Source organism: Gadus morhua, chromosome 7 (genome assembly GCF_902167405.1).
Source record: "Gadus morhua chromosome 7, gadMor3.0, whole genome shotgun sequence".
NCBI lineage: Eukaryota > Metazoa > Chordata > Actinopteri > Gadiformes > Gadidae > Gadus > Gadus morhua.
The window spans coordinates 25776117-25792612 of record NC_044054.1 but is presented as its reverse complement, the minus strand read 5'-3'; the positions used below and the strand labels follow the sequence as shown (position 1 = coordinate 25792612).

Genomic DNA, 16496 nt, shown 5'->3' with positions numbered 1-16496 from the left:
GGTAACGTGATCGGGCCCGGCTGCAGGTGATAGCATCCTGCTGTGGATGAACCTTGAGAGGAGCAGGATCCCTCCCTGTTTCTAGAAACACGTTGATGCCTCCCGGAACCAGATACGTTACACACACCACAACCACCCCAATGTTGGATTCAAATGTCTGACCATGCTATAGACAAACTCCTTTGGACGGAGCTATTTAGTGTCAGGGGTGGAGACATGTAGTGTCAGGGGCGGAGCTATGTATTGTCAGGGGCGGAGCTATGTAGTGTCAGGGGCGGAGCTATGCAGTGTCAGGGGCGGAGCTATGCAGTGTCAGGGGCGGAGCTATGTAGTGTCAGGGGCGGAGCCATGTAGTGTCAGGGGCGGAGCCATGTAGTGTCAGGGGCGGAGCCATGTAGTGTCAGGGTTGGAACTATGTAGTGTCATGGGCGGCGCCATGTCGTGTCAGGGGCGGAGCCATGTCGTCTCAGGGGTGGAGGTATGTAGTAGCTGGTATGTCGTGTCAGGGGCGGAGCTATGTAGTGTCAGGGGCGGAGCCATGTAGTGTCAGGGGCGGAGCTATGTAATGTCAGGGGCGGAGCTATGTGTTACCGGTTTTGTCACGGATCAATGAGGTAAGATAAACTCTTACGCCTCTTGCCCACTGCATCCATCCGTTGACGGATCCCATTGACTTTGAATTGGGCGGAGCCGCAATGCATTGTGGATCCATCCGTTCAGTTGGATCCGTCGGCTCCGTCAAAGAGTTGAAAATGTTCAACTTTTCAGGCAGCGACGGATCCGTCATCCAATCAGATTGCGTATGCTCCGGCTTGTCTGACGGATGCCTCTGCAAAGACTACTCCCCCATCCGTCAGCCACGCCTTCCGTCATCCGTTGACGGACGGTGGAGTGGGCAAGAGGTGTTAACCAATTGGCAGGATGGAGGTTTCAGAGCAGGCCGATTTTAAACACTTATTTATATACAGTGGCCTACTAAACAGGTTTACGTTTTAGCCTGTCCTCCCATTGAATACATGCAAAGTTTGGGATAACCAGTCCTGGTCGAGTTGGTGTTAGCTGTTGGCCAAGGAGGGACACAGATACGGAAGAGAGGGCCATCGTCTCAGTTATCCGTCCTCTTGTAGATCTGATATTAACGGTCCGTTGATGTTTCCAGTTCAGACCCATTTCCGGTGACACGTGTATAGATCCCGGCCCCCAGCTATGATTTGTCTACATATATTTCAATTGCTGCTAGCAATAGAAAATGAATCATCCTGTTCAGCCAGAGTAAAGCTCATCCATAATCACATCTTTAACGTTAATTTAAGGTCTGATTTGTGACACTACAACCACCCCGACCCTACTCTACATCCAAGAACCCTGAAGGTTCATATCTACACCACCCTGACCTACTGCGGGTTCATACCACCTTGACCTAGTGCAGGATCATATCTACATCACCCTGACCTAGTGCAGGATCATATCTACACCACCTTGACCTAGTGCAGGTTCATTACTACACTACCCTGACCTAGTTCATATCTGGCATACCTTGGATGTACATGAGCACAATGGTAATTACGTCAGGATAGCGCAGCACTACGCAAACCCAATTCTTCTACTTCTGCTTGCTTGACGGTCAACACTGTCTGGCTATCTTTCTCAAACTCTTTAGTCTGAAGGGGAGCTTGTTTATTTTTACCGCTCAGTGAGTAGGATTTACTATTCTGGTGTGCGAGCAGGGTGCATGAATAGGACAGAGTTGCTGGTGGATGGCATCCAAGGAGCGCAAGACCACAGCAACAAGAGCCGTTGGCAGGCTAAGCTAGGGAGTCTGTGTGTGGGCACCCACACACTCACTTAATGTACACATTTAACCTTAATGACCTCCACAACGTCTCACTTTTCGTCGCTGCTAGCTAAACTGTTCACAGGTTATTGAGCAAGTATAGAAATTAGAAGCCAAAAGGTTAGAAGTTGTGAAAGAAATACCCTCAACAAATGCCATTTTCTTTCCTAATGCGCATGCTTCTTCTAAATCTTAATGGCATTGCCCAACAATGTTATTGGGGTATTACCTCCACCAACTGGCATAGATTCAGGATGGGAAACTGGAATGGGTTGGAGGCCAGAGCACCGAGGGCCCTCCATGGCAGCAATTATCGTACATAACAAAACGTGAGCAGCTTTTACGTCTTCGCCACCTAAAGAGTTTGTTATGTATGTTTTGTTTTTATCATTCAAAAACCCCATGTTATTTCCCATTGACATTTGACCGATGGAACCAGGAGCCTCGGAGGCAGGACTTATTCTTCAGAGGTCAATGGAACCATGTCTGCGCGACCACCACACAACTGCTGCCGTCCATGGCCTCTGAACGCGGACAGTATGGGCTTAAAGTCCCTACCCTTCGGGTGGACTGCGACTTTCCTGACTTGCTTAATGATATTATAATGACAAAAATATTAGATGTAATTCATGCCACGATTCAAACGGGTTGAAAACATATTGCTCTCTCGCCGTTGACTACAAAACATACGTCTTCTGAAACAAGGTCCCATGGGGACTTGGGCGGTCTGTAAACAGAATCAGATCTGCAAGGGCTTCAAAGATCTACAACAGCCTAGCGACTTTGAGAACGAGCGGTGCACTTAGCCAGAGATCCATTCCTGCCTCCGCCTCCAACGGAAATGTATCCCCAGGTTTTTGTGACGTGCGGACACGGGACATAAATATGACGGTGGCCTTTCAACCCAACCGGATACCTTGGGAGGTATCAGCATGTGACTCCTCGCTGACTCTTGCTGGGTCAGGGGAGGTAAGGTGATGTTCCATTTCGAGGACTTTAACCCTGTCCATCTCAAATAGCAAATGTGCCACAAGGAATGGTTGTTGTCAAAGATTGACGATATGAAAATCTCGAGTCGGGCCAGCAACCACGGGGGACTATTGCACGTCCATCGTAATTCATCGTCCAAGATATTATTGTGTGCGCTCCATTTTACTGAAGCAAAACAAATCTAATTCAAAAAAAAAATGCACATTCTACAACAAAGTATAATGTAAGACGAACAAAAACAAGTCTGTTTTATAGTGTATTTGAACCAGTTGAAGAATCCACTCCCAGGGGGTGACCCTGACGTAATGGGAGACGCAAATCCTGGCTGCGATGGGCAGCTGCAGCGAGTCAAAACCAATCAAGCCAACCCAGCACATGTGTATGGAAAAAGGCTGTTGTGTATGTGCACAATCTCAGATGAGGGGTATGTCAAGCGACACTCATGTCGCGGGCTTCATGGCGTCTACTCAAACAGCAGGCTGCCATTGGTGACCGCAGCGGGCCTCACCTGAACTCGTTGAGGCCATCCACCATGCGGCTGTAAGCCAGGGCCCTCTGGTTCACGTCAGCGGACCTCCGGCTCATCTTCATGGCCTGGGGGGACACAAAACATAAGACGATTTGGAAGCGGCCCAGGGCCTGAATGAAGCCGGAGCACATGAATTTAAACAGCAGGCCCTCAAGGGAACGACTATTGACTACTTAATCTGTCCGACACCTTCTCCTCTAGATTCCAACTGCAATATTCATGTCTGATCTATTCATAACCGAGCACTAAATGGACTTTGCTGACAGGCAAATTGGTAGAGCAAGGTTAATTACACCTTTCAGGGCTGTGATTGGGTGTAGTGATTGCATGGAAGAATGTATATTTGGAAATAGAAGAACATGTGTTAAGAGAAAAATCCTATCACAAAACATTAAAGCTGTCGTGTATAGTTCTCTACGACATGCTTAGAGAGACAACCATTTATGAATATTTACACACTTGAGCCCTATTCTCTACCTGTTCAATGGCACTCTTGAGTTTGTTCATGTGGCTCTCGAAGAGCGGGAAGTGGGAGAAGAAGAAGTCCTGGAAGCGCCTGTTCTCCTCAGGGTCAGGGGACAGCAGGAAGATGACCCCGATGGCGATCTTCTTCTTGCGGGCCACGCCCAATCCGGGCCCGCCGCTGTCGTCGGACATGTTGAAACTCTCGTCCACCGACCTTCAGAGAACAAGTGATGCATCCCATAAACCAATTTATCAAAAGGTCCATTTTTTATTTCAACCAGACGGAAAGACTACATAGGATGACATTCTCATGAAGTCCTTATGACAGCCCCCCAAAAAACCATTACAAACATACAGCAGTCAGCGGAAAGGCAAAACCATAATATAGACTCCTATACTATAAGGATATCTGTTTGACTGGCTCATTGTGTGTAGTCAGTCTGTGTGCGTGTGCGTACCATCGGGGGAAGACCCCGTTCTCCAGGCTGGTGGTCTGGCTGCGCAGCCAGCGGCGCTGGTAGCTGGAGGCACAGCTGCTGCTGAGCGAGGAGCCCGGGGAGGGGAAGGGCGTGATCAGCAGGCTGCTCAGAGACGCTGGGGGAGGAGAGGAGGGGAGACATTTTGAGTGAGGGGGGGCGGGACGCACGTGTGAGAAGAAGCGACGCATTCATTTGGGGCGGCAGTAGCTCAGGAGGCAGGGCGGGTTGGCTCCATCCCCAGCTCCTCCTAGCTTGAGTGTTGAGGTGTGCTTGAGTAAGGCACCTAACCCTAACTGCTCCCGACTAACTGCTCCCGACGAGCTGGCTGTCGCCTTGCATGGTTGACTCCGCCGTCGGTGTGTGAATGGTGAATGTGAGGCAATATTGTTAAGCGATTTGGGTGGCCAATGGTTAGAAAAGCACTATATAAATGCAGTCTATTTACATCAATGAAAAGGAGAAGAGGAACAGTCAAATCAGGCGTGACTGGTGTGATCAGTCCAAACATTAACATAACACAACAGATCCAACAAGTGCTTGGATCCATCTGGAAAAGAAAACATCACTGGAACACACACACACACACCTCCCTGCTGGGTGTGTTCATATACGATTGATGGTCACCTACCTGACCTGGCGATGCCACTGTCCCGCTCGTCGTACATCCCGCGGCCGGGCATGTCCATGGGGTTACTGTGACCTGTAGCAACACCACACGATACATATTCATGTGAGTGAGTGGGTGAGTGAAGAAAGAGAAACAAATGCAGGTATAATGATGAGGTGCGGAGAAGGGGATAAGGAAGGAAGAAGTAGTCGGAGGAGATGGAGAGAGAAAGAGGGTGGTGATAGAGAAAGAGAAAAAATACATTTTGGAAACAAAGCAATGTGATCACTATGAACAGCGTGGTGTGGGAGGGCAACGTTTGTGTACCATGCATCTGAAATAGACACGACAGTAGTCTACGTTCCCAACAATGAGCTAACATAACAGCAGTTGCCTGATGTTGAATGCTTGATTGAAATACAAAAGCTGAGGTAAAACAAAATTAGAAAGTGTGTGTGAACATTGTTGTTGAAGTTTCCTTCGGAGGCAATACACAGGTCCATACAACCCGCAGGTGTGGACAGGGGAGACTCAAGAGTGTCTCATGTTGTTAGCGAGGACAGAGTTAATAGATACAATTAAGGGCATATTGAAATTGTAAATAATTATACTTGAAGAAAAACTTTTTTTTTTTTTTCGAGAATTCTCGAAAAAAAATTCGAGAATTCTCGAAAAAAAAAAAAAGTTTTTCTTCTCTGGGTATAACTCAGGACAACAGGCAGTGCTGAAAAAAACACAAGCAAAGACAATTCTGCTGCCGATGGCTTTGCACGCGTGTATCTTGTGGTGCCAATCTCAGTGTCGTTAGTCTTTTGTCATCTACTCGTTACTTCTTGTTCAGGAAATAACAGGTCAAATGAAAGAGCTACTTTTCACAGAAATCATTAATAAATCAACATTACTGGGCTAAACAACAGGGATTAGCACCTGGGTAATTGAGTACATGGTCCATTATCATGTTTCCTCCAACACACAAGGTGGTGTGGTCAACCCAGCATTATCCAAGAAGGAGGAGACTGTGCAGGGGGTATATGAGACCGATATTGGACTCATTCACATGGTTCTAGTAGTGGACTGCTAAACCAAAAAAAATCAAAATGGATGAAACAAGTTTTTCCTGGTTGCAATTTAAAATAAGTTTAGAGAAAGCTGTTGCCAAATCCAGACACTACATATGTATAAATTGCCACACTCCTAGCATCCTCTGGGACATATTATTCAAGTTCAATTTGTCGGCAAATGAGAGGCAGTCATAAGAAGGAGTCAATTGGATGTGAAAACAACAAGTAACAGAATGTGCTGTGATGACATGATATTTTGTGGTAGCCTGACATCACCAGACCAATTCGCAAATGCGTATTAGTCTGGAACCTCTGAGTTCAATTTCAATTTCCAAGGGGCGTTATCAACAGGCAGAGACCAAAATGCTTCTGGGCCAATCAGAGCAACGAAATGTGTGGCACATCAGCAGAAGCCATCTAGTGCTCCGATAGGGCACTACTTTGACCAGTCATCATATTAAATCCGCCCCATATTGGATAAACGGTTTTGATTGGCCCGACCCTCGGCAAGGTCAGCTGGAAATCTGTCTGAACGATAGCGGGGCGGACGCATACTCCAGAGCAAATATCACATGCGCTCACAGATTTGTCTCGTTTCCAACCTAATTATGTGGAGCAGTCCCTTAAACAAAGATCCAGCAACTGCCATAAAGAAGGTCCTTCATTGTTCTGTTTTTTTTTTCCCCAAAATCAGAGGCGTGACGTTTAACGACATTACCTCTAAACAACAGGACAGACTGTGAACATCGAGTGTGAACCGAGTGTTGAGGTGCAAGTGCTAGCAATGCACATTCATACTACACTTCAAAAAGCAAGCAAAGTCGCTGTGCATCATGCATAATATGTTGATGTGCGATGCAACAATGGCGGAGCAACGTGCGAGCAACGTGCTTCTGCAATCAGAAAACCGTGGATGGAGAACTTGGAGAAAAGCAGTGGGCGGTTGCAGGCAGAAAGGTGTGCAGACCTAAGACACTGTGGACAGTCGTTCACTAGTCTCTGGGTACTTCAGTTCTTCAGTTAAATTTCCCAGTGGCAGGTCATACATACAACACGTCATCAGAATGTCCCCCCCCACCCCACCATGCTAGTTCACTCCTTTAACTCTCAATTTGGATAAGCCTGCTGCTCACTTAAAGGCGGAACAAAAATGCCCTCAAATTCAGAGCTTCTACGTTTTATACGGAAGGCGAGGGGGAATAAACATGCAACAGCCCCGCCTTGAACCAACCTGCCTTGAACTTTCCGCCTTGAACCTTCCGCCTTGAACACCCCCGCCTTGACGCGCCCTGCCTTGTACAGCCCCGCCTTGAAAATGCCCCGCCTTAAACCACCCTGCCTTGACCCACCCTGCCTTTAATCACCCTGCCTTGACCCACCCTGCCTTGACCCACCCTGCCTTGATAAGGACCCGCCTTGGACCAGCCCACCTCGATAAGGCCCCGCCTTGAACCACCCCACCTTGAACCACCCTACCTTGATAAGGACCCGCCTTGGACCAGCCCGCCTTGATAAGGCCCCACCTTGAACCACCCTACCTTGATAAGGCCCCACCTTGAACCACCCTACCTTGATAAGGACCCGCCTTGGACCAGCCCGCCTTGATAAGGCCCTGCCTTGAACCACCCCACCTTGAACCACCCTGCCTTGATATGGCCCCGCCTTGGACCAGCCCGCCTTGATATGGCCCCGCCTTGGACCAGCCCGCCTTGATAAGGCTTGAGAAGAACTTTCACGCCTTTGATTTGTGTTCTTTAAAAATGTGTGTGACAAATGGTTAAGTGTGCATTTCAGTCATGTCTCATGCATGCATATGAGGAAACAGTAATTGAGTGTGACCGGAACAAAAGAATACAACAATGTTGAGGGATAGCAGATTGGGGAAGATCGAAAAATAAAACTACTGCCGCGTGCACCATTAAGCACTCTACCATCATTCCTTATGCATGCAGTTTCTAATGGTTTCAGATTGAGGTGAGATAGCAGTTGCATGTTAGCTTAGCCAATTATCGCCAAGAATCTTTGAATATACTACTCATCAAATATCTCAACACCTTATAACGTGGCTAGAACCCAACCGTAGTGCAGTGAGCCAACAGCAATTAGCCAACAAGAAGTACAAATCATTGATTAATAAATAGCACATAAATGAGAATCATATTAATTGGATGCGCAACTATTATCTCACCCACCGAGCAGCAGCCGTGCAGTCTGTCAAGAACCATCATACAAAACACCACCACCAGCACCACCTCCTACTGCAATCACTACTACTACCACCACACAAGCCACGTGCTCCTATATCTAGAGAGCGCTACAGGCACATGCTGCCTCTGCACCGCCCTGCACACACGCGGGCCAGGGGCCGACCTGAAAAGAAAGACGCGCTCTTGATGAGCCGCAGGGGGCCTTGCTCAGAGTAGGCCCGACGAGGACTGCAGAGCTGAGAGAGTCCTGCGCAGCAGGATGACAACATAGCACAGGAAAGGGTGGGAGGGAGGGAGTGAGGGAGGGAGGAAAGGAGGGAGGGAGGGAGGGAGACACACATCAAAAGACATTAACTTCAGTTAGTGAAGCAGACAGAAACAGGCAATGTTGGGAGCGCAACTATTAGTTATTGGAATATCGTTTTGTATGGAGTTTCTGAAATACATGAAGCGGCTTCATAGATCTTTCTGGAAATCAGAAAAATAGTCCTCGTTAAAAAAAAAATCCAAGAACAGAGACACTAAGAGGAAAGGAAAAAGTTAAACTTTAAAACTTGTATTTATTACAAAAATTTGCTTCAAGTAGCAATCTCGAAGATTCTCATGTAAACAGATGTCTGCGAAGTCACTATATATCTTGGAATGAGGTAACACGATGGGGACTATGCCTATATGGCCCACAGATGGAAGCCCTTGTATTTGTAGTATTATGAATGTAGGAACTGGGAGTCAGTCCCACCAGTAGAACGTAAAACACCAGGGGGTGTACGTTTAAGACACCACTGTTGCTCATAAGTTTTGTTGGGGGGACTGATTTGCATTATATGCATTTACAGGACGAAGCTAGAGTCTCTCTCAAACAGAGTCGGTCTCCATCCTCCATTTCAAAGTGCTCTCTTTCAGCTATCCATGTGAACTGAATTAAGTTACTAGACCCAAAAAGAGAAGAGAAACCATTTTAACCATGCGAGGGGTTGAATTGTAAAGACCTTGTTCTGGATAATATGTCTATAAGTAGGCTAAAACTGTTTAATATTTTGGTTTGAGTTAATGAAAGAAACACTGATAGAGATTTTTGTCACACTGATTTTTGTCACAATTCATCTAAATAAACTTAAGACAAAAGACTGCAAAAAATACATTTTAAATGAATCTTTGGTTAATATCCACTAAATGAAAAGCATTGGATCTGCTCTGAACGGCCGTTGGTCTGGGTACTTGGGTTGTCATAGTTACCTATATTCCCCAGGAGGCTGTTGTTGGGATCGGGCCGCAGGGTGTTGGGGTCCCCTCCAATGAACTCCAGGCTGTCTTGTAACCTGTCAGAAAGAGAGGGAAACAGAGCGTGATAGGACGAGAACGCAAGAAAGAAAAAAAATCAAAACACATATTTGCTGACACTTATTAACACGGTTGTGAGAAAGAAAAAATGACATTCAATAAAAAAAAATAAGTCGGAACTGAATATAACAACGTGACCATATGACAAAACCAAGCTCATGACCATATGACCAAACACAAACTCATGACAAACACTAACTCATGACCGCATGACAAACACTAACTCATGACAAACACACTCATGACCGTATGAAAAATGTTATACAAACATCGGCAGGGTCAGAGAGACAAATACAGATGTATACAAGAATGCAGTTATGACTGAGGTGTAGTGTACCTGGGTAGTGTGTGTGTGTGTGTGAGCTTACATGTTTAGGCTTCCAGACACACTACCTCCGGTCCTTGCCGTGAAGACCTTACTCAACATGAGCTGAGGAGGGGACCTGTTTTTATTAGAGAACAAGAAAAGGGCCAACATCAGCTTGGTGCGAGTGTGTTTCAAGTTATATTTAACAGAACAACCAAAACAAAAAGCCTGTCTGACAACTGGTCCCACAAAAGGAAAATATCTAGATTCTAATCCCATTTAGATTGGCCCGATCCATCTAGATTGCTGCTAGATAAAACAATAAAAGGGTGATCTCGCTAAGACACGCTAAGAACTCTCTCAGCCTGTTTAGACGTAGGGTCAGTTCAGGCAAGATCACAGCTTGATATGCGCAGACTGTCAGAGTGGCGTAGTGATGAAGATCAGAATCATGTTCAATGACACAATAGCTAGAGGAAGGATAGGGAAAGGTGAGGTTTTAAATAACTTTACATTTTAATAAACAGGCGTTATATTGTAGATTAAGCATGTTACGTGACAACGCAACCACTGCAAAGTATGTCTAGACCAGAACCTTCAATCCAGATCAAGTAAATCATATACCGACACCTTGAATTTGTAATTTAAAGAGAGCTTCAAAATGCCTGTGTAGACCAGACCAATGGGCACGTGAGCATCTGTAGAGGGATGGGGGGCTGACCTGATCTGGTGGATCTTCAGCGTGGAGCCTTTGTAGCTCATGGCCACCGAGCCAAACATCATCTCCCCGAGCATGACCACGTCAGACGAGCATCTCGAGGCCTGCTGGTGGAGGAGAGGAGGAGGATGTCATTCGAAGAACAACAGTAGAATGACGTAGTTGGATTGGATGCTGTCCAACTCATGCACACCCGCAGACACATAGATATAAGAGACTACCTCAATTTAATTCTTATTATTCCTTTTACTGAACGGAATACATATATTTTATTGTTTTTTGCACATTTTTTATTTCTAAACTGTTCGATTTGTTATTTTATATAGGGCTGAAATTGTTGAAATTTGTTGTTTATTCTATTTGTTACCTTATTTAAATATTTAGCATTTGAAAGTTGCACAATGTCTGCAGGCTCTGCCACTTTTCATTTCACTGTATTTCTTGTATGACGTATGTGACCACCATGTATGTGAAGCCAGTTTACTCTATCTATCCTGTGATGTTTTCAAAGGAAGGGACATGTGATGTCAGTCGACCTGCGTGCGCTCTAGCTTTATTATGTCTGATAAGGGATCACCGTCTCTACGTGCTTGTCCGCACACCACACTACATGTGTGCGCACCCTAAATGAGGGGCGTGTGCAATGCGTGTGTGACCTGGAAGCGGAGGCCCGGCTCCTTGCTGTCACGGTTCTCTGAGGCACAGGAGGAGGAGGAGGAGCTATCCAGGGAACTGCTGCTGCCCCCTGTAGGATGCAGCTGGCAGCACTTTCCAAACATCTTGGCCTGGCCCTCGCTACACATCCGCTGTAGAATAAACAGACACACAGACACACACATAATGCAGTCCTGTTGTGAAACACGTTGAGCAACAAATTGAACCAGTGTCTTCGTTGCGATTAAAAGTAAGCGGGCGACTGTTGGTCTTGTCTAACGATCAGATCTGCAAAGCCATACGCCACCGTCACAAATACTTTCAGGGCTGGATGAGACTCGTGTATTAGTTTGTAAAGTGCACATCACACACAAACAATTATTCACGCGGTTTGTTGCACATGTTTGCACAAATCTTGAATAATTGATCACCAAACTAGGGATATTATTCTGACCCAACCCAGTTATACTTTAAAACATGCATCCGTTTATTTGTCCGAAAAACTTCCAGTCAAAGTGTGCGTGCATGCATGTGTGTGTGGCACTGCAGCAGGCTCTGCTGTTAAACATGTAGACAGAAAAAGTCCGGGAGCATGTGACTGTCCCATCATGTGACCTCCCTGGAACTCGTGACCGAGCAACACTGCAATCCCTCCCTCTCTCCCTCCCTCCCACAGGCCTCTCCCCCTCCCTTTCTCTGCTGTATTGTCGCCCTCTCGTTTCCCAAAGTCTTTCTCTCTCAAAAAATGTCAACGTCCCTGGCACAGATAGACACACAACAGGCCACACACACACAAACACACACACACAAGTGATCCACTGGGTCAAGCCCAGGGGAGTTTGAGCAAACCGCAGAGCAAACAGAGCGTCTGATTCTTATAAAATGAGTAAGCAGTCGACATGTGTGTTGGTGTTCATAGTGTTAGGGTTAGAGAAAGACACCACATAGAAGCTAATGTACACACAGGGGTGAGACAGTCAGGTCATAGTGACATAAAGAGAAGGAGAGAGCGAGTGACGGGGACGTCATGTGAGAGCAGAAGAATGCTGCTTCCACATCTTATGTCAGCTGAGGCCATTAATGCTGCTGATAAGCAAAACCAAATAAACAGTTCCTCCCATCTGTGAGAAACACACCCTCTGAACACACACACACACACACACACACACACACACACACACACACACACACACACACACACACACACACACACACACAGACACACACACAGACAAACACGTAGCACTAAAGCAGCGCTTACAAGTATGATTAAAAAATAAGAGTTATAAACAATAGTTTTAAAAACTATTACTAGTATAACTGGTTTGAGTTAAGTGGGTGTGTGCGTGCATTTACTACTTCAAACATCTGAAGCTTCAGGAAAAATAAGTGAGTGTTTTCTTCTGAGAAACAACTCTTTCATCTCACTATCGTAACTGCCTTCCGAAACCAATACAGAGACTATGTTCCATTAACTGATCTCAGTGAGAAAGGGGAAAGCCAAAGGGGAACGCCATCAGTGAGTGTCTTTGTGACAGATACCATCTCCACTCTGACCGACAGTAGACCAGATCCAGCGGCTACAACCCCGTGGTGCTCCCCCTCTATAGCTGAATAGCATTTAAATCAATATGTCTAAAACACACAACGCCATTTCACAGCATAAAACGGAAACAGGCTACCGCACCCAAAGCCCTGCCTCTGCCACCTGGACCCAAACCTTCTTTAATGGTGCCGGTGCTTATGGGAAATTTTGCATTTACTCCACGAAACCTAAAGCCCTATTCCAAATGGGCCTGATACAAGAGAAGGTCATCCATGCAGTGAGCTCTCACCGTGACGGGGGTCTCCTCCGCGCCCCGCTTCTTTGTGCTGGAGTCGAAGAGGACATTGCGGCCGCGTCGCTCGCAGTCCTGGTACACGATCAGCCGGATCTGACTGGGCTCCAGCTGGGTGATTGGCCAGCTACATAGAGGAAAGGCATGGTTTAAGTCGCATTTTAGCAAAACATCGACTTCATGTACAGCTCGGCACTGAAAAGCGCACATTTCGGTGACAAACTCTGTATGCCATAGAAGATATATATTCCTTGAATGCAAGTGTATTTATCGACGTCTTTGTGGTCTGTTGATGCTTACACCTCCAGAATGTCAGAGGCTCGCTGTTGTTCAGTCACTGGTACTGTATTAAAATCCTGAGTAAGAGGCGTTAGACTCTCAGAAACCACTGTCTAATTCGATCCCAGCAACCGTGCTGAAACCAAACCCGGTGTACACACATAGACGCACAGACAAAGGGATTGATGGTCGAAACAAACTGCTGTAACTGGTTTGTCATTTTTAAGTGACAACAAGGGGCTACCATGGGCCACTCCAACGCCTAACTTCAGAGATACACAGGGGCTCTAATGAGACCATTGCTCCCACTTTTAAACCACTGTACCACCCTCCATCCATCCATCGGGATAGCGCTGAAAAACGGACCGAATTCATGCAAACATGAACTGCTGTGTATAATGGTGTGCACAGCACAGCAGAGACTATTTCTAAATAATAAGTATAAAATAAACGCAATATATTATTTAGTGCCCTTTGGCATATTGGGATACCTCATGTTCCTTTTTTGACTGCAGACAGAGAGAAGGGTCAGGCTTGGGCGTTTCCGTCATGACACAAGAACGCCCTTTAGGCGTTCCTGGTAGCGTTTCATCGACCAATCACAAGGTGTTTCGAAAGGCATACTGGGTTTCGCAAGGCATACTGCGAGCACAGTCGCAAGGCATACTATGCTTTCCTTCCTTAATGGCAATTTTACCTCTCGCATTAGATTTAGCAATCATGGAGCCCGCACTTGGCTAACCTTAGTTCTATGCTACCCGACCCGTACTTACTAAGATCTTATTTTGATACTTCTGTTTGAGAAAATCTAACTAGCGAATGTTCCGGATGTTGACAGCCATGCGAAGAAGAAGGGGTTCGGTGTTGACGGTGAAAGTTAGGCCAGTTTATAGCAGAGTTTCCGTTGTCCGGTTGGTCATTGACCGGAAAAAAATGAGGAGAACCGAAAATTCTAAATGTCCCCGGTCAGAATGACCAAAGGAATTTGAATTGTGTTTAAATATGCTACAGTGGTCATTTGTTTAGCCAATTCATGTTAAACAATGAGGGTTTTGATTGACCCGACCCCCAGTCACCGATCATGTTGATCAGTTTAGGATCAGACAACCAAAATAACTTAAAAATGAGACAGCAATAAAGATTTAATTCCAAAGAACAACTTCCGAAACCAGGTATTTGTTGGGAGTGGCTTGCAATTGTTGCCACAACAAAAGGAAACAGGACAAATGTATTGATAACCATTTTTTGTTTTTGCTCAGTATAACGAGTGCAAAGCCAAATCTGAATGCCATGCAAAGCCAAATCAAAAAGCTATTTTGGACGCCTTTGTCAGTGTTGCACCATACAAAAGGGGTCCAAAAAAAATCCATGCAGATGCCCCCGCAAAGAAATCACCCCAATCTTTGTACAATGATTAATATTCTAGTCATATCACAGAAAGACAAAATAGCGCAATGCGATTACTTTCCGACATAGTGCACGGTGCAGCCCTAGTGCATGTAACGGCCAAAGAGATGCAGCTGAGGTGCCGAGGCTGTGGCAGCGGTGCAAGAGGATGAGGCTTGGGCAGTTTTTCAAGGACCGGTGCTGCCGAGAAAAAAACAGCAAGCGGTGGTTCCTTTGCTCAATTTCACTTCTAGTGCCAAGAAGGTGAATCTTTCTAGCGCAACTAATATCAGCGCGGGCAGTTTACGTTGGATGCCGTCGCAGAAGCCAAACTCATCTTGGACCCGCTTCCACCACGCTGGACATAGCTTCAACGCTAGCTCCAGCGTTGAAGCTTCCGCATCTATATTTTTATTTGGCTCAGCAGTTAGAAAAAGAAAATTCAGATATGAAATAGCTTTTTTCTCTTTTTAGGGGCCACGTCAAATTATCTAACCTGCATCCCTACCTGCATCCCATAGTGTAATAGGTTAGAGCTTTATCTCTTGAAACGCTGCATACCCACAGTCCAGAGTCATTTAAACAGGGACTCTGTTAACAATGGCACTCTCATCAGGTCAGGATAAGGCTGCTTTATTATTATTTATTGATTTTTTTGGTGTTTTTGATGCGTGTGTAAATAAAGAAAATTGGCCGGCACAATTATAGGGAAAACCCTGCCTTTACAAGCACATTCAATCTTTGGTTCTATTAATGCCTCAAAAAAGCCTTCGGTGCAGGGATGGCATAATGGGAATCAACACTGTATCACGATGACATCCTCCTGTACTGCTGGGCAGTGGAGGAAAACTTGGCTGGGGTTCAATGAGACTGCACCGGCGAAGGGACTGAGGACAGGATGGAAAGAGCGACGGCCAAATGGTGGGATTGATGCGTCATGCCATCTAGCCCATCAGACAATGCAACTGGCCTATATATAGTGTTTTATGAGGAGGCAAGCTGTGGGAGGGGAAGCCCCAAGATCAGTGTTCACAAAGGGATCGGGGGTGTGGAATAGTTTAAAAGAACAACGGTATATAAATCTTGTGGCACACAGATATTACAGAAGGGCCCAGCAAAGTCATGTCCACTCTCATCTCTGATTCATGAACTGTATTTCAGATGCAAGTGTTGTGATTGCCCCTTTAGAAGGGCAGGACATCATTAGAGGTGTTCTTAATGTGTACATATTTAGTGCCATAAGGCGAATGCTGTTGTCTCGGTTCATCTTGTTGACACACAATAACAGGATAAGCATGACTTACTAAGAAGCTAAAAGAACAGCAACAACAACAACAAAAACACATATGGGGGTTGACTGTGTTTGGGACTGAGCAAACGACTGGCTCTGAAGGAGATTTTACTCAAAATGACTTGGTCTCTTTGCATCAAAAACAAAACAAAATATTGCAAAATACCAAGAATCCCCTTTTGGCCCTCGCATCGATAGAGACAAGAGACGCCCAGTGGATGACCCCACACATGCCGGGTTGCAGACAGTGTCAGATTGCGTTCTACGAGGACTCGTTGGTATGCACCAATACGACTGGTCCTCTAACGCAGGGAACTGTCTGTTCAGTAAGAGAGAATATGATGGACTTCATGATCATCCAATAGTGTGTGAAAAAAGACTTGTGCGTGTGCTTTAGTGGCCCACAATGTCCAATAAGAAAAGGAGAAACAGAATTTCTATCTGTAACCAAAGTGAATAAAAAAAGATCTAAACCCATGGAATAGAGAGTAGGTTAACCTCATGAATCCG

General features: G+C 45.9%; 1 protein-coding gene and 1 long non-coding RNA gene across 6 annotated transcripts in view; both read right to left on the bottom strand.

The window, feature by feature from the left end:
• The window catches only part of fnip1 (folliculin interacting protein 1), a 38299-nt gene that overhangs the window by 12418 nt on the left and 9385 nt on the right, over positions 1–16496 (bottom strand). For 2 of the 5 annotated variants that reach the window (XM_030361885.1, XM_030361886.1), the window contains exons 2-11: positions 13028–13157; positions 11195–11344; positions 10542–10642; positions 9882–9956; positions 9409–9491; positions 8336–8419; positions 4926–4997; positions 4277–4412; positions 3831–4032; positions 3333–3418 (exon numbers count right to left, since the gene is read on the bottom strand). In XM_030361885.1, coding sequence (XP_030217745.1) covers positions 3333–3418; positions 3831–4032; positions 4277–4412; positions 4926–4997; positions 8336–8419; positions 9409–9491; positions 9882–9956; positions 10542–10642; positions 11195–11344; positions 13028–13157 — 1119 coding nt within the window. The remainder of the gene's footprint in view (positions 1–3332; positions 3419–3830; positions 4033–4276; positions 4413–4925; positions 4998–8335; positions 8420–9408; positions 9492–9881; positions 9957–10541; positions 10643–11194; positions 11345–13027; positions 13158–16496) is intronic. The other 3 variants (XM_030361889.1, XM_030361888.1, XM_030361887.1) reach the window with 2 other exon arrangements.
• On the bottom strand, positions 5565–8329 carry LOC115547568 (uncharacterized). Its single transcript, XR_003977387.1, has 2 exons — positions 7520–8329; positions 5565–7426 (listed from the first exon to the last, which is right to left on the bottom strand). It is a non-coding gene; the product is annotated as an uncharacterized LOC115547568 (long non-coding RNA).